At 40.5% G+C, this 25977-nt stretch overlaps 1 protein-coding gene across 2 annotated transcripts; it reads right to left on the bottom strand.

The window, feature by feature from the left end:
- Window positions 1–217: 217 nt before the first annotated feature.
- Window positions 218–24552, bottom strand: VPS39 (VPS39 subunit of HOPS complex). Of its 2 annotated transcripts, none has more exons than XM_084208488.1 (25): window positions 24371–24552; window positions 22606–22671; window positions 21323–21387; window positions 20528–20570; window positions 19497–19591; window positions 18191–18286; window positions 17368–17460; window positions 15745–15928; window positions 15146–15266; window positions 14669–14789; window positions 13767–13896; window positions 12447–12589; window positions 11456–11599; window positions 10757–10898; window positions 10414–10500; window positions 8373–8446; window positions 7702–7800; window positions 7362–7479; window positions 6762–6890; window positions 6191–6293; window positions 5210–5255; window positions 4720–4869; window positions 4432–4566; window positions 3782–3873; window positions 218–2545 (listed from the first exon to the last, which is right to left on the bottom strand). In XM_084208488.1, the coding sequence occupies exons 1-25, from the start codon at window positions 24441–24443 to the stop codon at window positions 2470–2472; spliced, it is 2625 nt and encodes an 874-aa protein (XP_084064614.1). In that variant the 5' UTR covers window positions 24444–24552; the 3' UTR covers window positions 218–2469. The 2 variants fall into 2 exon arrangements, with proteins under 2 accessions (XP_084064614.1, XP_084064613.1); XM_084208487.1 differs by having other exon boundaries at window positions 233–2545; window positions 18191–18289.
- Between the last annotated feature and the right edge of the window lie 1425 nt (window positions 24553–25977).

Raw genomic sequence — 25977 nt, 5'->3', positions numbered from 1 at the left:
ATCTAAACATTTCCTGATTTGGTCACACAGAGCTCAACATCCCTCCCCAGCAGAGAGCAGCGCATCACCGCTCAAAAGAATTTGTCAGTAATTTCAGTGTTCTCTAGTAAGTACATATTTAATGGTATAATGGTTTAAGACTTGCAAAAACATTATTCAAAGAGATAATTCAAAAGTGGTTTTAGTAGGATTTTGAGAACATTCACAAGCATGTATAAACCTGTAGATTTAAAAACCTACATTGAGAATTGCCACACTTGATTTACACATACTGAAGCAAGGGGGATACTGAGATACTGCACTGGGTCTGCCTTCCAGGAGAAAGTGAGGCCTAATGTACAAATAAAAATAAAATCTACATCAGCCCAGAGAAGTTTAACTGCACAATGACTGAAACACACACTGGTTCACGATATTTATTACAACCTATTGCTTTAGATAAACCTGCTGTACGGTTAGGAAACCCAAAGCACATTGTATGAACCAACAAAAAAAAAAAAAGTACAGCACAGACCACATCTCTATAAAAGGTATGCAGTGAGATGAACAGAGGCACAACTTTAGTCTTGTAAGTAAGAGCACAGTGAAGATCCTGGTAACAGATAATGAAAGCAAATAAAAATCATACTACCAGTACTAAACATAAGGTAAAAATCAGAGTAGCATTGTTATATCTGTATACAAAGAATGCAGGGTCTTTTTAAACACCCTCTCTTCATTCTCTATGACCTGTAAACACAATTCTCCCAAACCATCTTCCCTCTGTACCTGAACTAGTATACAAAGATCTATACAGCATGTGCAAACCTAGTGTAAGTATTTTTAGGCTCTCTTCTTCAAACAGAAGAAATACAAGTTTAAAAACATTAACACCACAGATTCCCTCTATCCAGCTTCTGCAGAAAGTATTCAGTAGCAATACTGCCCAAGACATCCAAGCAAAACACTGGACTAAGAAACCCAGAAGAATGCATGAACAATAAATACAAACACATATGAACAAGGAAGAAACAGTTACCAAGGGAAACTCTTAACACTGGCAAATGAAAGTGAATTAGGACCCTTTTCAGCCTACAGCAGATCTGTTCCTAAAAAATAACTCACATGATTTAAGTAAACTTATGATGCTAACTGTGGTTCCACTACACTTTAGGCAGACCAGATTCATTATCAGCTTGCTCTTTAAGATGTGATATCTGCTAGTTACATGTCATGCTCCATACCACTTAATAATGATTTATTTATAAGTATTGCTAGGCCAGGATGTTGGGAGTCAAACAGTCCCTCTGTTGGGTTATTTCCTACTGCTGCCTTTTCATTACCATTCCACAGATTCTTTCTGCAACAAACATTTTGTCCCTCATACCAATCTGCTACCGATTAATGTTTCTGAAAAAATAAGTTAGACAAAAATATTACAGTCTAGAGTGAGTATGGTACAATTTAGTTCTTGTGTTAAGACTTCTGGCCCAAGAGTAATTTAAGAACAGTACCAATCTGAACAGAATGCAGTTCTAGAGCATTTCAAATACACAGATGTTGAAACAGTCTGGATTTTGCTTCAATGTTGAAAAGTGAACCAGATACTAAAGAATTTATATACAAAAGTCTTGAGCATAGTCCAGAAGCTCAAGCAGTAACTAGAGTTCACTCCTTCCAGAAACTGCTTTACAGGGTGTTCTTTGCTTTTTCCTTTGAGTGCAGATGTGAACTTCCAACAGTCTCTGAGCTTCCACTCACACTAAGAGTGAACAGTCAGTGCAAACAACACACAAATTAATTCAATTTATAGCTCTCAAACTAAAACTAAAAGAAAAATAAAAAAAGCTTCTTCGTGGCATCTACCATTTGTCTATCTCCTGTGAAGCAACTTACCAGAAGGTCAGACAAAACCACTGAATATCAATAGAGAGTCCTTTGGCCAGCATTTAAACCATTTCTGTTGCTGAGATAAAAGTCACACTTCCTAAGTCTAGAAACAGACACAGAAGCCTCCTCTATGACAAACACCTGGTGATCTTCATGCAATGCTGATATGGCTGCAAAGACTTTCAAGGAATTTTCTTTTTTTGAATAAATACTTACATACAAGGCCAAATCACAACATTGCCACCCTAAGAAAGCACATTTTATTGTAAAACTTGATTTGTGGTGAACGTCCAACAGCTGTCTAACAGTTCATTTGCAAGGCTGGAGTGTGTTACAAAAGTCACTACAAAAATCAGTTTCTACTCTTCATCTGAGGACTGAGAGGTTCGGTGTAGTTGCCAGCATTGTAACAACATGGTTAAAGTAATTTTCTAGTAAATCAATATTGCTGGGTAGGTACAGTCAGTCCACAGATACAAAGGATTTCTACCCAGCATAAGAGAACCTGGCAACAGGCCTCAAAAATCTCAGACACGTCAACTTGTTTAGTCATCAGTACTGAACTCCGTGTGCATGTTGGGATTATTGACCATGACAAGGTCAGGTGTCCAGTGTGTTGACTTCTTTGGAGCAGAAATAATGCACAACTATTGCATTAGGGTATCGAGCAAATGCACTGTAAAGAGAACAAAACACAAGCATCAGCTGTCAAGACAAACATTGTTTTCCATATTCAAACAAGAGCATCCAAGTTGGGCAGAATCAGAGAGGGACACATGATAGTGACACTTTTTTAAACTATAGCCTGAACATATTAAAGAGAAAGCAGACAAAAGAATTCAATGGATATTGTAAGAAGTTTGCTTGGAGGTTTTTAAAATCTATTTTCATTTCTGCAGGCACAATTTACTTGGAAGTCACTGGTAACATGTAAAGACTGGGGGACATGCTTGCCCTGCAAAATCTTGCTGAACTTAACAGCACTAGGAAACTTCTAGACAACCAAAACAATATTGCATATGCAAATTTCAATGCTGAAGCTACATGCTGCATGTTAGGAGGAAAAATTTAATATGCTTAGCAATATTTAGACTGATTACTTAGACTGTTTATTTAAATGTTTTGGGAAAAGAACCTTTCCCTATCATTGTTAATGCTACTGGTATCTCAGAAGGGCTCCCATCAAGAAGAAAATAATGACTGAGTCATGTAGCATTTCCCTCCAGTTGAAAGAAACACAAAATTAGCTACTAGGAATGACAGAAGAAAATTTCACAGATTTACAGATTATTCTGAATTGAAAGGGACCCACAAGGATAAGAGTCCAACTCTTAAGTAAATGGTCAGTACAGTGATTGAACTCACAACCCTGGTGTTATCAGCACCATGCTCTAACAAACTGAGCTCATCTCAGGGTCACAGGCATCCAAATCATCAAGCAAATTAGTTCTACTTTTAAACATCCTATTGCATGTAGACCACAAAACATAAATCAGTCAGGGAGCCATAAAGCCATCAGATATACAAAACTAGACATGTATCTTAGCTTAAAATTCTTCATATCATCCTCCTCAATTCCAGTTAAGAAGCAGGTTGTTAGAAAGGCAATATTCTTACAAAGTTTACAAAATTCAGTATGAAGACAAATTTCATGCCTTCTAGAGTTGTGAAGTAAGAACTCTTGGGAGTTTCTGAAGGTGTTTTATACTCCTTTGTTGAAAGGAGGATTAAACTCCTGCAGCAAATTCATTGACCAAAGCTTTAAAGTATTCCTAACCATTCAGCTAATTAATGTAATTTGTAATTCAAATACTCTTCAAATGGGTCCCTCATACTGTTGTTCTCTCTGGCTATACATCCATTCAGTTTTACAACAGGTTAATATTTGATTCAGTTTACCCAGCTCTCTCACCTGTTACCTATCTTCTTTTTACAAACTGTGCACACCTTCTCCTCTGTAATTATGCACTTTACTTGCTGATGCAAGATCCGTTCCTCCTGGACCTAAAGAAGGAGAAAAACCCAAGCTGCTCAAAAAGCAATGCCACACCTTGGTCTGATGAAGCTGCAAAGCATCACAACGTTTAACTGTCAGTGGCTGTATCTACATTACCAACTTGTGCAGCACAGAAGAAGCTGCTCTGTGGAGCAGAGCAGGTGGTACTGAACACCCAAACCCCACACTATAGGAATCACAGGGTTTTACTTTCACCTTGGTCCACAGTGTAAGGAATTCAACCACTAAAGGGGTGTTAAGGTGAACATTGGAACTGCCTCCCCTGGCTCACTTCATTTGAAAGAAATCCAGTCCAAGCTGTTTGAGATGATTCTGCAGTGCACACCACAGCACAGTGAGCAAAGACAAACACCTCACCCAAACTAAAATGAATGTACACACCATCTCCTGCAAAAAGAATGTTCAAGGTACATGGTTCCCATTTAATTTCAGGTGCATTACAGCACCATCTAGAGGACACCCATCCCCTATAAGAAACAGTAAATTTCAATATTGAACATATTTTAAAACATTATTCCAATACATAACAGGTGGTGGATGCCTACCCTCAGAAACTCTGCATGGAGAAGGTTCTTGAGCACTTGATTAAATCTTTTCTTCTGAGCATTTTCTTCAAGTACTTTCTCTAAGAAGATACGAATCTCACTAATCTGTGTATTTGCTGGGAGTAGGTTTATTGCCTGGAACAAAGTTAGAAAAAGTTAAGGAGGAATAGAGACCAAAATAGAATAGAAATTGACACATTTAAATTGACACATTCCATTCACTTGCCTACTCCAGTACCTTCTGTAGTGTCCTGCCAACAGCACAGAGTACTTAAAGGTCTCACTTACCTTAGTGGTATCCAGTTTGCTGTGGTGCAGTTCCAAAACCTGCAGAGCAGCCTGCAGATTGGCTTGAGGCTCCAGCACCTCCATCTTGATGGGTCCCAGGCAATGAACACTGGGTGGGGAGAGATACATCCGCAGCAGGGACAGATACACCTGTAGCACACACGAGGGAAGTTCTAAAACTGCTGCACCTATCCACAGCTGACAGTGCAGGTAAAACCCAGCAATGGTACTAAGTTATACCCATGCCATCCAAAATTCTGCACTGCTCCTTTAAACAGCTCTTAATGTGGGCTCAAATCCAATGATACAGTAACATTCTCAACAAAAAACACCCCACAATCATCTAGGAATTCCTAAATTACAAGAGATTATACATAGGTTCCCATACACTACAGAAACCCTGAAAAAGTCTATACAGAGCAAGAACTTTCAAGTCTTGAACAAGGTATGAATAGCCTTCTACTTCCTTACTGAACAAGAAGCTACTTACATCTTTGTTGCCATCTTTGTTTCTGTCATAATGCTTATGGCAGTAGCTAGAAGAACCAACAGAGAAGAATTATGACAAATAGAGAAACAGTTACAGGACCCAAAGAAACAGTTTACAGAAATTAACATTTAATTACTCCTGAAGTCATCCAAGTTAAGTGACTGTACATCTGACTCAGATCAAATTCACCAAACTGCACAGCAGGCTTACACCATTTACTCTGCATCACAATGCTGAGAGAAGCAAAGTTTTGTGCAAGCCTCCCACTCTCAATCAACTTAAAAAGCCTTAATGCAGAAGCCAAATTGAACTTAGCTGTGTAAGAAAAAGGGGGGGAAAGATATCCAAAATTAACACCTCATAGCATAAAAACCTGTGTGTATATATATATCTAATTGGGGTATCTGAATCACAAAACCAAGCTGCTGCATACCGGGGATGAACGCCTTCTAACAAGCATTTGCTGAAAACAGCTTTATAAGCAACTATGTTGAACAGGTCCCAGTGTTCAGATACACCTGCCAGTGTTGGGTAATTCTATTTTTACCTGAGTACTTCTGATTCACTCAGGAGGTTCCCTGGCACAAAACACATAGAAAAATGCTGTATCTTCACTAACAAGGATTCTTTTTAACATGGGCTAGTGAACATCTCTACAAACAGAAAGGAAGCAAAACAACACACAAATCACAGACTGAGGACAGGTGTTAAGTAGTAACTCATTGATGATGGTCATAATGCACAATGAGAGAAGAGCATGAAAAAGCAAACCTCAAGGGGACAGCAGCAGCATCATCTGTAATAAACAGACACCCAGAAGAGCTTCAAGGCCAATAAAATGTGAAAACACAGAAGATCCTGAAGACTTACAATGTTCGTGCTCCACATAGAGCAACATTTCATTACACATCCTATCCACACAGCAGTCAGCAAAACAAGTCTTGCAAAAATGCAAAAAATATAAAATAAAGAAATCCTTACTTTTCAGCCATGTTGGTGTCCTTCAAAACATGAACATAAATAAACAGAGCTTGCTCGTGCTTCCCCATTCGACCCAAGAGCAGAGCACGTTCTTCCAGGAGACCTAGTGACAGCATGAAGGATTAAATCAACAGCCACACAGAGAAATGACAAAATTAGTGCCCAGACTAACAGAAGGAAGTATTAATCTGTGCTCAGGACACAGTATAAATTGTAGTGACACTGTAAGTCTACATTTCACACTAGTCTCAGAAACTTTTTATGAATTCTTCAGTCACCTCAAGAAACAACAACCTTCAGATCTACTGAGCAATTCAGAGTCATTACAAAGTTAGGCTAAATGGCTGGGAGATGCCACAGGGTCTGAGGTCAACAGTTAGAGGAATCCTGCAGAAACTGGTAAATTCAATTGTGCCAGCAGAAACAGAGTTAGGATACACACCAGCAGCCTTCAGCTACAGACAGAGTCATATTCTCTATTTCCAGTTACCATGCCTCTATGATAAGTGAGAAGTTTTGCTGTCCAATGCAATAAGCTAGGGTTTAGTTAACCTACAGAAACAGAACTCACCATCAAAGGGGAAGTCACTAATAAGTCGACTAGGCTCATAGCAGCTAGACTTCTCCAGGAAAAGCAGCAGCTTTTTCCTGTAATCCCCCAAGTCTCCTCCTTCCTCCCCAGCAGGCACTGGCGCTCTATCTACATGAAAGAAAACAACATTAAATTATTACAACTATCTCACTACTCTAGTCTGTACTAGAAGACATATAAATCCTTATGAAGAGGAACTACATGATGATAGAACTGTTACATGGGCTGGGGCTGTCATGTACCTGCCAAACTAACTTCAGCTCCTAAAAACACATCATGTGGCTGGTTAAAGCAATGCTCAAGCTATTCAAAACCCTTCCCTACCCTGAACATGCAGAAGTCAGGGAGCAGTAGCTGCCATTCGACTTAATTATGAACAGAGTGTTACTTGGTCCCTTAAAAGATCTCTTGAGAGGCAACAAGCTGGATTGTCCCACAAACCCACAACTTCTGTTTTCCAGTTCTTTGCACCACTAAGGTATCTTATGCTGGATATCAACAGGGAAGGATTACAACATGGAATATGAAGGCTCCCCTGTGCTCTCCCATACTCCTGCCACCAGAAAACGCTAGACATACCTGCAGGGAAAGAACTGAGATATTCTTTCATTAAGCCCTGCACTTTCTCACAGTACAGCTGGATCAGACAGTTGTGGAAATCCGCACCAGTTTCTTCCCAGACATGAATGATGTGCTCCTGTAAATACATGTTAAGGCTCAGCTGTAGACACTTCCTCTGGGAAATAATTCTTTATAAGGAACAGTTCCATGCTTGCTTTTACCAAGCTTGACTTCACTATTTCATGTATTTTAATTATGTTTTCTTTGCCCAACAGGCTCCAGCTCCTGGAGAGCTAAGATCTTACAGGTAATATTTTGTACTGAAGGCAAAATGCACTAGTAGAGATTGAGTTCTTACCAGGTAAGGAATAGTCAAGCTTTTAAAATTTTCTATCAAGAAACTGAGCACTTTGTCTCGTGGCAAAGCTTCCACTTCAGGGAGGTCTTCTGTAAATATCTGTTAAATAAAATTTTATTCAGATTGGTGATTTTCTTTTTTTAAGTGCCACGTATATTTTTCTCTGAGGCACTGTAAGTCCAGCATTTCATCACGTGTCCAAAGAGTAAAGAAGAAGTATAAAAACAAGAACTGAGCAGCTTATTTAGGCACTGAGAAGACACTTCACATCTGAAAAGACTAACACACATCCCCACTTCTGCCCTAGTGAACACAGTTCTCTTACAGAGTTCAAAACCTCCCAAATACAGGGAGTCAATTTTATAGGCAAATCAACACCTGACATTTAAATACTCAGGCTCTTGTGCTAAAGTGTGGCATCAATAACATGAAATTCTCTATCAAAGGTTCCTAGCAATTTATTATAAGGTCTTCTAAGAATTGAAAAGCATAAGAAAAAGTGAAAGACTGACCTGCTTTATCTACTGCTAACATTAGTACTGAACCCAGAAAATACAAATTATGTATTTAATTTGGTTTAGCATTAATGAGCTTCTTACAATGAGTTATCCCCATTCCATACACTGCACTGAGAATGTCAAAAACAAGGTACCTCTTTCAACCACACTAACCTTCAGTCCATCTTCAGGAAAATCTCTTAGCACCCACACAGAGTAGGAAAATACCAAGTGCAAGTTCTCTGTGCCTGGAATACAAAAAGCAGCAGTGCTTGATGTTAAAATCCTGAGTATCTATCTATTCACAACACAAGCAGATGCTTTCACAACCAGCAAAGCTTAATTTACATGAAGAATCCAGTTGTTGCTCAAGTCAAGCAAATCACTCGTTCCAAAGCTACAATTTCATTGCTTCACAAACATGATTTCAAACAGAAACAAAAATTAACTCAAATACTAAGCATCACCAAATGTAAAGAATTCAGCCCAAAACCAAGACCAGTTGCTTTAATCACATTCCAAAAGTCTTCCCTTCCAACTTGTATTAATTAGGGTACAGAAGCAGTGAATTTGTCACTTGTGTAACTTCCTTCAGTCCATTTCCAGCCTGTCAGTCTAATGACTTCTACAGCAAAGGGTCAAATACTTTATAACAAATAGTAAAGCCTCATAGGACTGAAGTAACTGCCATAGAAACTACATGACAGGTAACAGCTTCTCAGCTTTTAGCAAAATGTAGGACTTGCCCCTTTAAAAAGAATACTATAGTTTGCACAATTTGGTTCACAATACTAATAAAACATGTTAGGAAAACATCACTTTCCCCTCACCCTCCTGCTCAGAATCATTGAGGCATTTGCTGCCCGAACAACACAACACAACCATACAAGAAACAGAAACTTAAAGCAACCCTATAAAAAGGTGGTCATTGTTTGCATTTCTCCATCCCACAATATTTAAAACAAGCAGCATCTTCATATTAGCAGAATTTTAAAAATAAATTTAAAAATGCAGATGATGTGCACTGTGAAGTTAAACAACTGAAATAGTTCCCAGAAGAGCCAGTCTCAAAGTTTCAGTAACAAAAGTGTGACTTGGCAAATGGCAATAAACTTGTGGGTCTAAATTTTGCTGAACTCTATTAACTTTCTGAATTTACAGGGCACATTAGCCTCACAGAGAAAATTAAAAAAAAAGACTGGACAAGTCATGGAATTAAGTTTTCATGTAAAACGGAGAGTCTAACTCCTTATGAAGAAGTGTGACATTAATTAGAATAGCTCCCTGCCAAAACACTGATCAAGCTGTCTTTGCTGAAATCCCAAGCAAATCCAACATGAAGTTAAAACCTACTGAAAACAGGGAGAACATCAGGAGGAGAGAAGCTCATTAAATAACTACCAAAGCTTATTGTTCAGTATACTAAAAGGAAAACACCAGACTGCCCCGCAGAACAGCTAGCTCCCTCAGCACATAACATAACATTCATCTGCATGGGGATTCCCACAGGCAGGGAATTTCTCAGCTTCCTCAGTTACAAATCCGTAATTTAAACACGAGCCATAATAGGAAAAGGTGCCGCATAACACTATTTTAAAACATAAAAAAAGAATGCAACACAGGCAACTATCTACCTCCCCAGTAAATAAATAATTCTCCTGCCCACTGATAAAGCATATTGTTGATGGTCAATCACACAGTTAATATTTGCTTTGATGCAATAAACAAGTGCTTACTCTATTGACACAAGGCAAGTATTACATACCCATCAGTAATACACACTTGATAACTTAAAAGACCATAGCTACAAGCCTGGAGGAATTTGCAATTACTTGAGAACTACCTAAGAGTATTGCATTAAATGCCCAGAAACTGACAGAAAAGAGTAGATTAAAGAACAATTTCTACTTCACTCAGAATTATTTTCTCCTTCACTCTTCATTACTGGAAGAACATTCAAATTACTATTGCCCATTTTCTCCCAGTGGATATTTTAATCAGAAATAAGGAATGTTTTCCAAAAAGATATTTAATTTTCATCGAAACTTGAATCCCTTGAGCTAATATTTGAAGGTTGCATTATGCAAGAAACCAAACAAGATAACAAAGATACCCTTTCAGCTTGATAGCCTCCAGAAAGCTGCCAAACAGTAGAATAACCACTAAGCCAAACGAGAATAAAAACTCACAAAAACACTGCTCTTCTTACACTCACCCAAATGCTGCAAATATTGCACTGTCCTCTCATGACCCTTCAAAGGTGAGTTGGCTTTCTTTGACTGATCCACCAGTACCTGTAATGCTTTCAAAAGAAAAGAAGTCAATCCCTCTGTAACTGCTAGTTCCAACATGAAGCACAAAAAAGGGCATTTTTCCTGTTACGCTACTGAAGACAAAACAAAGTTTTGTTTTTAACATAGAGACCAAACTGTAACAGGATTTAATCACAAGATAGCAATTAAACAGCCTCTTCAGAATACTGCCTACTTACTGAAGTCAAAACATAATACAAAGAACACATGCTTCTACTCCTCCTCCTCTCCCAACTTGAAAATTACCTTTCTCATGCAGACCTTTTTTCTCATACAGTATTATCAGCTCACTGTACTTGTGTGCCTTCTTTAGCACATGCTCACTCTCCTCAATATGGCAGTGATTGTTCTCCAGCCGTAGCAGTGGTGCCACCAGTGCTACATTTGTCTGCAAGAAAAAAGGGAGCACTCAAACTTCATTGGAAGCGCACCTTCTAAGTGTACAGTACAAAGCACAAGCTGGAAATGGGGGCAGGGGAGGACGAAGACTCACAGCATAAGAAAAATGAGAAATGGCAGTTTGACATCTTACAAGTAAGGTCCATGTTAATTTCTATAATTTTGAGAACAGAAAGAAAACAACAAACCAAAGCTACTCCCCTTCAACAACAGAGGTCAGGCTTTGAAAAACATCAGAACAGCCAAGATCCTACTTTCCTGCATTTACCAGTATAAGGCAATAAAAGCATTCCTTAGACCTTCAAAACACACAGCCACAGCCACTTTCTTTTGACAGAGGCAGCAACCAGGAACAGACACATCTGCCTCATTCCCTGAAACTGCTTCCTGAGCAGAGAGGAAACTAGTTAATGCTCAGATTTTACACATTATTTTTAGATCAAAGACAGAGAGCATTTCTGAAGTAGCTCCTTATCCTCCTCAATGCTTCAGTCTGAAATTCCATCAGAGCTCCCGTGGCAAAGCCCCAGGGTCAGACAAACTCACATGCAGGTAACACTTCAGCAGGGTGGTATCAATGATTTGGAGCAGCTTCTTTTTGGATTTGATCGTGGGCGTTCCTTCCATGAGGGGTGAGGTACTGGACTGATGATCAGAATCATTCAGCTTCTTCACTAGCTGACTCCTTTTCTGCAGGACATCAAATGAAATTTTAACAGGAAAAGGCCATGGATTTCTACATCTCACCTCAGCATATATAACCCACCAACTACAAAGGCTAAATTAAGCCAATTTAATAACTTGTTTTAATCAATTGTTCCCCAAAAAATTTTATTGTCACTAACTCTTCAACACAAACTTTACAACCATATTAAGGTGTATATATTTGTTTTGCATATTTATAGTTTTGCAAAATGTCCAGAGTCTTGAGAAAATTGTCAGAAGGAAATTCTGTTAACCTGAACAGACATTTTAGAGAAGTCAGGAAACATTTGGAAAATAATTCAGATTTTGCACTGCTAGGCATAAAACCTGTCCCCCTTCAGGCACAAGCTTCCTTTTACTCTACTAAGGATGGCAACCAAACAATTGAGGTTCCAGTTAAGACAAAATAAAGAGGGCAGGAACTTACAAGGCCCATTAATTCCCCTTCCACCTTTTACTGCATGCCCTCAACCTATCTCCTGGACAGAGTGACCTAAATAATAATCACTGAACAAAAACAAAAAAATGAAGCGCTCAAGTTCTCTTCAGCAGGATACTAGAAATAAAATACTGGACTCATGGTCAGATCCACTCCTTAAGGAAATTCTGTCCCAACACACAGGATGTTTTCCACATATCTGTGGGGTATCTCATGTGTTCCACTTCCCCTGCTCACTCAGGAGCTGCTGCCATATTTTCCAGACATGAAGACAGCCCATTAAGGCTAGCATGGCAGAGCTGGACTAGGTGCACTTCTTCCAGCACATCAAAGCTAACAAAGCATGCTAGAACTGAATAATCCTGCTCTAAAACCAGGTAGAGGAGCACTCACTTGAGTTAGGTAGTCTATCAGAGCTAAATGTGCCTTCTCCAGCTCTGCCCCAGAGAGCCCTGGCAGGGGGTTGGGATACTGTAGCTGTTTCCTGTAATCTGTGGGCAGGAGGTCAGGATACAGACCCATCACATGAGTGGGATCTATGCAAAAAATAACTGGTATTAGTAACCATTCATATTATTTTTGCAAACTTAGAGTAAGCTTATCTTTCTAACAGAGCAGTCTGTAGTCTACTTGTACATTCACAAAGTTCTAGAGCCTAAATAAAATTTGCTCATTACAGAAAAGAAGCTAAAACAACACAAAAAAAGCAAAAGCAAAATATGTTTCAAAGTCCAAGCACAGGAGCTTCGAACCTGTGCACCTGGCACACTTGGAGGACAAGCCATTATTACAATCTCACTGCTCTTCTTGCAGATTCCTAGCATTAACCTCTCTGACAGTAAGGCAGGATTTCCAGGAACAAGCAATGTTTTAAGAGAAGATTTACTGCACTTTTGAAACAAGAACTAAATAGTACCATCTGTAACTAATGCACACCCATTTTCACAGAGTTTAAGCAAATTCAAAATGACTATCCTCTAATTCAAGCTCAAAATACCTTGAGCTCTCAGCCCTTGTCTTTCACTGTAGTTTTCCAAAGTAAAAATTATGTGTCATAAAAATAATCTATAGGTTTAAATGCACATGAGAATCCTGTCTCCAGTAAAGAGACTCTCAGCCTTAAGCACTGTGCTATGGTACAGTTCAGTCTTCAAGCATTCTTCCAATAGCCCTAGTATGACCTAGCATCAGAGACTACTGTGACTTCCAAAAGCACAGGAAAGCCTCCTGGTCTCAGCACCTTGCCTAAACCAAGGGTTAGGGGTCCTCATCTGAGTCCAATGATTTTGCAAATCTACAGATGTTCCTTATTTTTCATTCCAAGCGACAGGTAGGCTTTTAGCAGCTGCTGAAACATTCAGCTTTAAATGGTCTGTGCCCATGCTGTGCATGCTTTAAATACCCTAGAATACAAAGATATTCTGTAAAAAGGACAAACTCCTGATTTAATTGACTAAGTGTAGTTTATTAAATATTTAGTTGTACTTAATTGTGTAGTTAATTAAGTTATTAAGTAATTAATCACCACCTCCACCAAAAAAATAACTAAATAGCTGCCCAGGCTATTTGCTGTTCACAGGGACTGATCTGCACAACATAGCACTGCTTTGAACTAAAACAAAACAGAAAACAAAAAAAATCCCATAAAATAGCCAGTGATCTTGACTACATTCCTCCTAACTTTAGTGATTCAATGCCAACCTAAGCATTTACCTGTACCAAGCTTGGCAAAAACTTGCATGGATTCATCAAAGCGCTTCTGGCAGAACAGGTTGAAGGCAAAGAGATTCTTTATGTGGTGGATTTGTTGTCGCTTCTCACTATCTGAATCATCTTTCATCTCCTGCATACAAATTAACAAACATTGAAAACTCCCAGAGTTCACAGGAGAGAGAAACACCCTAGAGAATTAACAGGAGCATTATCGCGGGGAGAGAGTAGGAAGAAAAAACATCATCTCTCAAAGTGAACACAGCTGGTGCCTGTCTGTGCTTATTGTGTCACTGAGATAACCTGCAAGGTCTGAAACTACCTCTGGTACCTCTGGCCACCTCTGTGCCTGCTCTGTCACAGCAAACGTCTCTTCACTCATCTGTTTTTTCAATTTTTTTTTCAAGTCAGCAACTCGAAATGCAATTAAGGGGAGTTTCCAGAAACAAAACAATCCTAACACAGTAAGAGCAGTATAATTAAACATACTGTATCAGCATGTCTAACAAATGATCGTTTCAGGAGTAATATTATGCAAAAAAAGGTCATGTGACAAAACTCACAACTCCAAGATAAGCTGTTCACAAGCAGTCTGAAGATTCTGAAGCCCTAATGATTTCAAATTCTAAAAAGAAGGTAACCAATAAAAAAGCTAAGAGATAATCTTTCATATACAAGATAATCTCTCAAAACCTACACCACCATAGCCCAATATGGAATAATGGCAGCACAAAACTAAAACCTCAGCTAAAAAGTCTAGAGTTTACCAGTTTGTGCAAAGCGGACAGTTGGGAGGTTATACTGACTGATTACTGAACTCACTACAGTTTAGCAGATGGCAAACATCCCTTTGGGTATTTTTGCACAATTGCATCCACTGCAAACTCAAGTTTTTGAGTACTTACTGCCAACTGCAAAGCCAACTCAAACTGCTTGTCCTGCAGAAGCTGCTGGATCTGTGTGGCTATGGACACTGGAATGAGCCTCCAAACAAAGTGATTACTTGCCACATATATAATGTTTGTGCTGTAAACAAGACAAAAAATGTCAATTATTAAATTTCAGTGCTCAGAAAGAAGCAATACCCTATCTTAAAAGAATCCCAATCCAATAATACAAACATGGATCAATAAAAGAGCAACTGGAGCATTATTGCGAAGCAGAAAGAAGATTGTATCTCCGGTGTCACGAATTCTTAAAGACCCTCAATTCTATCCCTTCCTCCTCGAGGTATGGCCTCCACCAATCTCCATAAAAACCCAGCAGATTGCTTCAGTGCTACATCTTAAGGTGAGTTAGGCAAGCTGCTCTTCTCCCAGTTTTTCAGTGTGCTACATGCAGCCAGCCAGCCTGCCAACAGTGACAGTGAGTTGTACCAGTACCCTCCAGAGGTGATGAAGCGTGGCCTCTGCAGCTCGATGCTCTGCACCAGCAGCCGGGGTTCGAAAGTGCGGATCTCCACGTACCTTGGCAGAACAGCAATGATGTAGGGAGGCTGGTGTTCTGTTCATGAAACAAGGGACACTTTTCAGCTGATGTTCTCAAGCATTCCTTGAAACAAGCTATGACTTAAGGCTTCTCTTCCATTTTTCATCCCCCTGAAATGTGCCCCTTTTACATATTCAAAACAAAACTCAGTGCCTGACACTGATGGAAATTTGCTCATCCTCCACTATAAGGTAATTCTGAAGCACCCACATCTACAGTGCTTTAACACACTACCTTCCATTTCAGACCTTGTCCCTGTATAAAAGATATGAAAAATATTTTATGAGGGGAGGCCCACAGACCACAAGCAAAGAAGGCTAAGAAGCAAAAACCAACACATGAAACCTTCCCCAGAGTACAACTTAGAATACTGTAGAAACTGGCACACTCCAAATCCACTGGTTTCACAGTACAGCAAACAATGATTTTATCACATACACAAGAGTAAATAATTAAATTTAAACAAAACCAAAACCAAACTGCTACTTCTCACCCATGGCTATAGGAATATCTGTCCAATTCAAGGCACACTTCTGAGTACAGACCCCTTCTTCATTAAGCACAACTGTTAGATCATCTTGGCCAACTGCAACTTTTCCATCTGCTACAGGAGCTACCAATGGTTCCAGCTGCTTCCCTGTGGGAAACAGTTCTTTGATGGATCCTTTTCCATCCACCTAGGATAATAAAGAACATAAAAAGAAAAAAAAGTGTTTTGCATAACAACCTTTTCTTCAAACCTATATAAGACTAAAGCAAAAACTCCTAGAGGGGTTTTGCAAGCCAGGCTAATCACTAACAGGACAAGTGTAAATTTAAAGAGTTTCTGCATATCATAACTCATCCTGCTTATATGTCATCCTGAAATAAAAAATGATTACTTTTATGTCTGAGGTGATGATAGTAGCTGTGCACATCATTCACACCAGTTTATCAAATCCATTATAGCACAGCAGCAAAATCAGCTAAAAGTGTCCAAACCCTTCATTTAGGCCAAAACTTTTAACATTGTTTTATTCTGGCATGAGTGAGCACTGCCACATAAAAAACCCAACTAACTAAAAGCCTAGAAACCTGCCTCAACATTTTCCCCTGCCCTAACCACTCATTATTTTGGCCACATGCTATAGTAGGAATTGAATTCACAAAAAATTCATGAGCTGATACAACAACCAAAACAGAGAATCCTTCTTCAACTTTAGCCACACATTCCTGCTGCTTCCCTTGCATTACAGCTCAAGTATTTGATAAATCAACAGCTAGCCACCAGAAAACACCTGTGGCCTTTTCCTGCCTATTGAGTGAAATGAAGCTATTCCAGGACAGGTTAGCGGAGCACCAGAGCCAACCCACAGCAAACACTTGGACAGTTGGTCTCCACCCTGGTTGCCTGAGCAGCTGCACAACTACTCCTATCACTAGAATGGCAGGAATCAACATCTAGGAGAGCACTGCAGAAAGGCACCCCTTCTTTTGTGAGCAGCATCAGTTTCAAATGACTGTTAAAATTATGTGTGGTTTTCCTTTTGACTGCAGATCACTGTTGCCACCCATGTACATACATCTTCATTCTATTTTCCTATAATACCTGCAGAAGCTAATTGTAAGGGCAGAAAAAAGAATAAACCATAGCTGTAAATGAAGTCTAAGGTGAAACTGTAATAATAGATTAACAGTAAGTTCAGAGGTTTTCAAACAATTACAGTTTGGCTAGAGAATGAAAAATGAAAGAATGGGTAAGCTTCACTGCGTGCCGGATGAGTTATTCTTGGTCTCTTTGTCCTTTTAGAGCTCATCTCATTTCTTAATACATTAAATAAAATTAAAACTGAGCTTACAGAGACTGTTGCCAAAACAAAATGTATCTCTCCAATTCCTTTTTTCTGCAAGGGCTGCAAACGCTGGTCTCAACAGCAACAAACAGAAGATCACTTCCTGACAAATAGCCATTTAGAAGGACAGGCTCAGATGGCCCTTTCCAAAGCCACAAACAGCAGAAGTACCAGATGCTGTTTCTAATAAATCTGTTAGCTGAATTCCTGAGCACAGGAGCAGCCTCCATAGTGTCTGCTGCTACCCAAATCTTCTAAAAACACATTACACAGCCCCGTCTCACCCGTATCAGGTAATAGTCCCTCTTGAAGCCTACGCAGATGGAGTTTTCACACCAGGCCATAGACTTGGGTACATCAGGTACACTGAAGTCCCCCTGAGGAAAACAGGTTAAACTGGATGTTATGAAAGAAAAGCAAAAGTCAAATCTGGCAACACAGAGTGTAACAGGCTGCTCTCTTGTCGACAGCATATTCCCCACCCCCTGTGCCCAGCATCTACTGCTCAAGGAATGGCAATATTCAGCAAAAAGGCTAGACTCATGTACAGTAAAGAGGTGTGCTCTGAGTTAACTGATCATTTTTAGTAGAAAATTTTCTAGCAAAGCATTGTAGCTGAAAAAGCCTCTGCCCATTTCAATTAGTTATTTTTTCTGATTCCAGTATTCACAACTGCAGCTCTGTACACTTGTCAGAAACTATCTTCTAAGTGACATACTTAGAGTAGAAGTGACATACTCAGAGTAGAAGTGCACCCACTTCTATGTTTTTGCAAGGTATACATGCTTATACATTTCACTGACTGAAAAGTCAAGTATTTAAAAGTGTACTACAACCAGAACATTAAAATACAGGACACAGCCCTTACTTTAACTAATGAAATGTATTAACGCCGTTAACTGTGATTTCAAACACGTGTTTTCACTTCTCTCTGCTGTTCCATTGCTAAATCTCTGCAGAACCAACTGTCAATGTTCTGAAAGTCAGCAGTGCCTCTGAGTAACAGGGGCAAGCAGTGAAGAGCAATGGCAAGAGTAACATGGCAGCAGTGAAGAGCAATGACCCTCCCTGCTGAGACATGCTGGCTGCAGAGAGAACACAACTCACCTGTAGCTCGTGGAACTCCCTGTCCTTCCAGAAATAAAGCTGGAGCTTCTTACGCACAGCCACGCACATCCTCAGCACCTCCTCCCCTGTGTCTGACTGCTGTGAAAACAGACACACCTCACTCAGAGGCACTCACAGAGAGCCAAGGAAGGTAAGACAAGGCCAAAAGAAGCCTCTGCTAGAAGCAAAGCTGAAGAGCAGCTTTGTTCATCCATGCCAGAAGACCGCTCCCTGAAAAAGGAAGCATGGGAGGGGGAGGAAGAAGGCGAGGGAAATGGCAGGATACTCAAAAACTAACTTTGACAGGGATTGTGACATCCAAAAAACTAAGAGAGCACAAAAGGCATACACACACACAAAGAGAAGATAAGTAGAAAGCTATCAGTCCAACCCTGAAACTAGGATAAATTGCTGGAACTCTATGCAGTATAGGAGAGGTGAGGAAATGGAACACCACAAAGAATGTGTAATACAACAGATAAAACCATTATTAATCTAATATTCTAACCTTTTGGAAAAATTTCTTGACAAGAAATACTAAGAAAGCTAAGTGCCTGCACACACAAACAACAAGCCACTTTGCAATGACCAGATGTAAAGGTGTTTTGAAAGACATTCATCTTCATTTCTAGAAAACCCGAAGTACTTCCCTGAAAATATTTTGCACTAAGCTCCCACGGAGCAAAAAGATAAAAAATGATGAAGAGCACTAAACTATCTCTTCTGATTAGGAAAAAGGTGTCTGAACGACATGGGCAGGCAGAGAAACTCACCTGGACAGAAATGACTCACTTAATGAACCAGAGCATATGAACAGAGGACTGCTACACCCCACAGAACCATTTTAGGGCTCAAATCTACCACAGCTGCTCTAGGACTCCTTGGGCCAATAAAGAGAAACAAAAATTTTTAAAAAACCCAGTCATAGAATTGCTTGCAGAAGGAAATCACAATGAGCTAGTACACTGGCAATGCAAGGAAAGGAAATGGCTTTTATACTAAGGGGACCTTTCAAAAAAGAAGAGTCAAAGTTAGCATAGGACAAAAATGCTTTGAAGTCTTGTATCAAATGTTTTGTATCAAAAGCTGCAATCACAACAGGCACAGGAAAATACCTTGTGAAGCAGAGTAAGAAAAATTAAAAACTGTTGCCTTAAGCAAATGCAGTAGCTACTAACTTCAAAAAGCACTAGGACCCAAGAAATTTCCAACACAAAATAACAAACCTAATCCATACAGCAACATGAAAAAGGAATCTTTATTACAAACAGCAAGGACATCTGTGCAGCTGTATTCCTCCCCTTACCTGGAGATCACAAGTGAAAAGAGATGCACCTTTTGCCTTTGAAATTGTGGTGATTTGTTGAAATGTCAACAGGTCATGGACGTAAATGTTATTTTCTGTTTAAAATAAAATTCCAATTATTATTTAATATAAGTTACTATATTTTATGTTTATATAAAAAAGAACTTGTGAAATTAAGAGGGGCAAGAAAGGAAAAGAAGTGTTTTCCCCAAAGTTTAAAAATGCTAAGGCAAATACAATACAATAAATGCAGCAAAGAAGACTAACACCAGCATTGGTAAAACTACAGGAAAGGTACTGCTAACCAAGCAGGGGAAGGCAGAGTGCAAGGGACAGCAAGCAGGCCAGAAGAGAGCAAGTTCAAGATGGAAGACTGCATGAACAAAGATAATTTTCAAGTGGCTCCTGAAATTAGTGGAAAATGAACAGCTGAAAATGCAGGGTATTGTTTTTGTATGCACAAGGATGCAAGCAGCAGAAATCTACAAATACTGGAGCTGGAAGAGTTGGGACTTGGAGATCATTAAAAAAATGAGTAGTAATATAAGCAAAAAAAGACATTAGAAGATGCTAAGTTAAAGAAAGCCAGAGCCAAGCAAACTTAAATCTTTCACAAGACACTAAAAGATCACATCTGCATATAAAGTGAATTTGGTGCAAGACATCAACAATAAGTTTGATAGACCCAGCAAATTTAGTCAGAAGTTTCAGTGCCTATCCTACAGTGCACACAGACTCACATGCATGGATATACGTGTAGATAAGGGGCCAACACAAACTGTATTTCACACAGACACTTGAGAGCATGCATACTTCTTCATTCCTCATCACAAGTCAGCATTAATGCTTTGTTCTCCCAGCTGGCAAAGCTGCTGCTCAATCTATGCTGCTTAATGCTTCCTCTGCAAAATGCAAAGCTAAGCTCTACACAATGCCTTCTCAACAACCAGACTATGTTGGTGTGTGAAAGGGTGCCACATTCATTGCATCTAGAAGAACTTATTAAATGCAAAACACTTTTCTTCACTTACCTAATAGACTGACCAAAATTTTAAATTGAGAAACAACATGGATCTGAAAGGGAGAATGCTGTTAGTGACTCCATTCATTAACTAAAACTCTCAATAAGGTTTGATTATAGAAGTCTAAGAAAAATCTCAAAATAATGAGAAAGGCAGTTTTCCATGAGCAAGCTTCCTTCAGCTATTGCAACTCTTTTCAGTTACACAGAAAAAGGTTTTCAGTGTAACTTCTCACAAGCTGGCACACAGCATTTGCAACCTAAAGTGGTCGAAAAAGCTGTAACATTGTTATGCAACTGGTACAAAAATACTTCCAAAGCATACAGTGTTGCATCCTGAAAGAGGATCCATAATCTTTAAGATGTTTTTCCTGGAATCAATATAATCATCGAGTGCAAATTCTCAAAAAAAAAAAAAAGGCAGCAAGACTGGCAGTTACTTTATTTCTACACTTTAAGTAAGTGGAATTACCTTCACATTCCAACAGGATATCTATCATCTGAGAGTCAAATCATACATTACAGTCTGTTGATGTATTACCATCATTTTTACAAATATTCTCAGTCAGAACAACTATTGCTTACAAAAGCCAAAAAAAAAAAAAAACCTGCAAGTTCCAATTCTTTGATTTCTGCTTTAGCAATCAAACCAAGCTTATTCTGTTATGGGAAGAGTGGGAAAAAACATCTGGCTGTTACCTTTGGGCAATTTTTTTGTTAAGCACAGCAGAGATTGCAGATGTACATTTGGTATTTCATTTACTAGCCGAAAACTGTCCCACACCAAGAATACGGTATTTCCTACCTGCTGAATCTTCTTTGAGAAGTTCTTGTTGGATTTCTCTAGCGTCACTTCAAACCTGTTGCAACCTATCAGAAAGATTGAAGAGGGTATGTAAACTGAAGTTGCTCATGGCTGTGTGCACCTTACACTAAGTAAATTACAAATAATTATGAAAGCAAACTTGGCCACTTAACACTGGAAGAATGACACTTAAACATGTCTGTGTTTAAATGCATCAGAGGGTCTTCTACACAGTCAGGTGAAAATGTAAATTACACTTCTTACAGGAGGGCCTCAACAGTAGTTACATTTCTGCCTTGCCCAAGTTTTACATTACAAGCATTTTATTTAAGTAATTTGAAACCCAGAGATGGAAAGATACCCATAAAGAATTTATCCACACTAATCAAATACCAGTAACTTAAATTGCTAAGGTGCACATCACTGCAAAATAGACAAGGAATAAACACTACACCACAAGGGTTTAAAAGGAGTTTTAGGGAGAAAGACTTACAGACACTTTCTGATGACATAACCTCTCCTGGCATTGATGCAAAAAAGGGGGAGAAATTTACCATGTGAGATAAGACACTAGTAACTCAAGACTAGCACGTTCCAATTGGACAGACAACCTACAAGTTTCAGAAAAATCAAGCTGAATTCAGTCTCTAGAATCTAAGTAACTACAAATTCATATCTTTCCAAGAGCTGATGAACTTGGAAACTTACATCTGGTGTTTACTTTCCTGTGCCATTCTACAAAATATTACCACATTCAAAAACATCCGTTTCTACATAATAGCAGGTAATGTGAAATACAAATGTCTTTAGAGAAAATCAATTTTAACAAAGCCAAAAATAGAACAGTTCTATTTGTGGCACTCCTAGAACAGACTATGAGCACTTAGGACTGTCAAAGAGGCAGGGAAAGGGTAAACACCTGACAAAACTAGTTAGTGTTTATCCCTCTTCCCCATCCATGATGCTCATGGACCCACTGAATGTATTTGCTCTCACACTAATCCAGTCTGCCATTAAAAGATGACACACATCAAAACGCTGGCACTCGCACACTGCACCGCTTTTACAAATATTTGTACATTGTATTCATAAAAATTACAGTCACTTACTATAAATTTAAACACAGAGAAACCTGAAACAAAACATACTTTACATACATGAAATTCTATTTAGGAAAAAAATCTGCAATTAACCACACTTGTGTTAAAATGACTACAGCTCTAAAAACGCAGGAAATAAAAATAACATTCAACTTTTTTGTGCCATTCTTGAAATCAACTTACCGACATCTTTCTTGATCCTGTAAAGCAGAAGATGCCCTTGTTTTGTACCAACAAGGAGCCATTCCTCTACAAAGACAGGAGAAAAACAGTCTAATTAGTTCAACAAATACTGCCCTTCACAGCTCTGCTGGTTTTCCTGGGGTAGGGTTTTCTTCACAGTGCCTGGTACGGGGCTACATTACATTTATCAGAACAATCAGAAACTTGCTTCAAACACCAAAAAGAACTTTCTGTAGTGACTGCACAGGTCATCTCTCCAGGGCACAGAAGTAGCTTCAACTCTCAGGAGAGGATAGCCAAAGAGCAGGCAGTAAAACAGCATGAACAGCCTGGCCATCACAACCCACTGGCTCATACACAAGTAAATGAACAAGCCATTGCATCTTGTGTGCCATCAAAAGAGGCAATAACTTCAGACATCATTGCCTCTCAGAGAGGAACTGTGCCACATAATGGGAAGTACTGTCAGAAAGAAAAACGACGAGTTTACATGGGTTTGACTGTTAAGTTTTTTAAGTCAGGTTTTTAAAATGTCTCTCTGAAATAGTCAGCTATGTTTGGAAGGAGAGTGTGGCAGCTTTGCTTAGGTTGGACAACAAAGAATCACTCAAGACTTATAAAAGAGGGCCTTTATATACAAACTCTAAGGCACAGTTTCAGACTCATCCTCTTTACAGCATTTACACCATACAAAAAGCATAAGATCTTTAAAGGCTCATGAAACATGACAGAATTTCTTCCTCACTGAATATCATCCAGGAAAGCAGAATACATTACTATTTCCTTCTACATCTAGTACTTCCTCATCACCAAAGGAATTTGCATTTTAATAAAATCTTATTTCTTGCACGACCTTTCTTCTACTATTTGATAGGAACTTTGTAAGGACAGAGTTTCACATCTTTTTTACAAAACCATACTGGTATAAGTCTGTGTGTTTAGGTTTTCCCTAGTTCAGCAAAATAAATGCTTTCAAAGAGAGAAAAAGATAAAAGCTGCAATGCAAGAATAAACTACCTTCACATCCTCTCCAGTACATAACTCCATCCTAAACAATCCATGTATATCAGGAATATTATCATTCAGAATATGGCTCTTAAAACAATTCACTGGGGTCACAATTCCATAGGGCGTGGAGCTTTTTAAATTGCTGATTTTGCATGATGGTGCCGATTTTACATCCGATGGCACCTGGTCACAGCTTTGAAAAGCCTTATCAAGGCTAATCATTAGGACAGCTGGTGCAGTCACCTGACGAAAATCTTGACTGTCAAGTACGCCCAAAAATAAACCCCACAATTATATATCACTAACACGTGCAAACGTATTCGAAATCTAAGACTTCAACACACCACCAGCCCTCCAAATCAAGTTCAAGTCACAACACAGAGAATGCTTTTTTAGCAATAAAGTGGGCAGCCCCGGGTTACAGCCCCAGCAGTCCCGGCAGCCTCCCCAAAGCCGGGCTGCGGCCGGGCGGGCAGGGCAGGGCAGGGCAGGGCAGCGGGGCCGCGACCGCCGGCGCTCCTGGGAGCGGAGCTCGGCTCTGCCGGGACCCGGACAGAGGCTCCGGCGGCCCGGCCCGCCAGGCCCGGCCCGGGGGCGGCAGGGCCGCGGCCACTCAGGACACCGCCGCCGGGCCGGGCACGCAGGCACCCCCAGCCCGGGGCAGGGCAGGGCGGGGCAGGGCAGGGCAGCCGCACGAACGCTGCCCGGGCTGGAGGAGCGGAGCGGCTCGGGCTGCGGCGCGGCCCCTCCGGCTCACCCCAGGCCGCCAGGCAGTCGATCTGCAGCGGCAGCTTCTCCAGGATCGGCACATGCTCGAAGGCGTCATGCATGGCGGCTGCTCCTCCGGCCCCAGCTGCCGCCCGGCCCAGGCACAGGCGGCCCCGGCGGGAACGGCCCCGACGGAAGCGCCCCCGAGCCCACGGCTCCCGCCTCTTCCGGCAGCGCCCGCCCGGCGCCGCTTCCGCACCGCGGCTCCGCCCGCGCCGGCACCGCCCCGATTATCCCGGCACAGCACCGCCCCGATTGTTCCGGCACCCCGCCCCTGTTGTCCCGGCACAGCACCGCCCCGCTTGTCCCGGCACCGCCCCGCTTGTCCCGGCACCGCTCCGCCCGCCCAGCTCAGCTCGCCCAGATTGTCCCTCGGGCGCCCCGCGGACTCCTCAAAGGTGCTGGCACTGTCCGGGGCGTTCTACCAGGAACAGCGCCCTGTCCCAGGCCCAAAAACGGGGCTCCGCGCCGGCATTAAACAGCCCGCCCGGGGGCTCGGCCGCGAACGGGAAACGCGGGTCGGCACGGCACCGAGGGGACCCTGACATAACTCTTGTGCATCTTCATACAGCCCGAAAAGGGGACAGGCTGTAGGAAACACTACCAAAACATCACTACAAGAGGTGTCCGGTTGCTCTTGGCTACCATAAACCATAGAAAATAGGAAAGTCACCTGGGATGCAACGGCAAAAAGTGAGCTGCATAACCAGAGGAGAGCAGCGAGGCATATCTTGTAAGCACATGTCTATTTTTTGAGGTCGTAAGTTTTGCTCTAATGAACTTATCCTACGAACTTGGCCAGTGAGTTTCGGTCTCCAGGAAGAAATCTTTCTTGTTAGTTTGCCCCTTCCAGAATCAGCCACGGTTGCATTTTATATTTGTCACGGAGAGGTGCAATAGCTGACCTAGAAACTAAACTAACTAAGCCAAACTCAAAAAGCACATGGTACTAAATTCTCCAAACATCTTTACCAACAGAGACCACTTTTAGAAAACAGGGACTGAGGATGCTCTGTGCTGGAAGATCAAAGCACAGGAATGGGAGAACAAGTATGGCATTCTTGCATCCAACTTCTTTCCTGCTCAGGAATGAACATTTTGTTTGTGCTAAAGCACAAAACTGTGCTAAGTCAGATCCCTCCTCACATGTAGCAAAACTCCAAATTTCCAAAGGTGTTATGGCTCAGGCATATAGCTTTTTTAACCAAGGATCCCTACAAAAGGAAAAGGGACATGGCACTGATTAATGAAAGGAAATGTTTCAGTAACACGGGGTAATAATGACTTCACAAATTCATAGCCCAGCGAGCAAATGATTTGTGAAGCATCACCCTCTCCAGACTTTACAATGTAGCATACAACATAAAATGCCATATAAAGTGGACACGAGGATAAATAAAGCCCACAAACTCACACACCCCTACATCTGCAGAATAAGATAAACATAACCTTCCCTAGGTCTTATGATCCTGACTCAGTCTGTGCCTATCAAGCCTCTTGCATTTCTTTACCAGGGCATGTGATCTCTTACTCAGTGTCTCCTCTGGAGTTCCTAACAGGGACATCTTGTCACCCTAACAAAAAGCTGGTCAATAT

This window comes from Fringilla coelebs (genome assembly GCF_963513975.1).
Source record: "Fringilla coelebs genome assembly, chromosome: 6".
Taxonomy (NCBI): domain Eukaryota; kingdom Metazoa; phylum Chordata; class Aves; order Passeriformes; family Fringillidae; genus Fringilla; species Fringilla coelebs.
The sequence above is the reverse complement of the archived record's forward strand: the minus strand, read 5'-3'. Positions and strand labels throughout refer to the sequence as shown.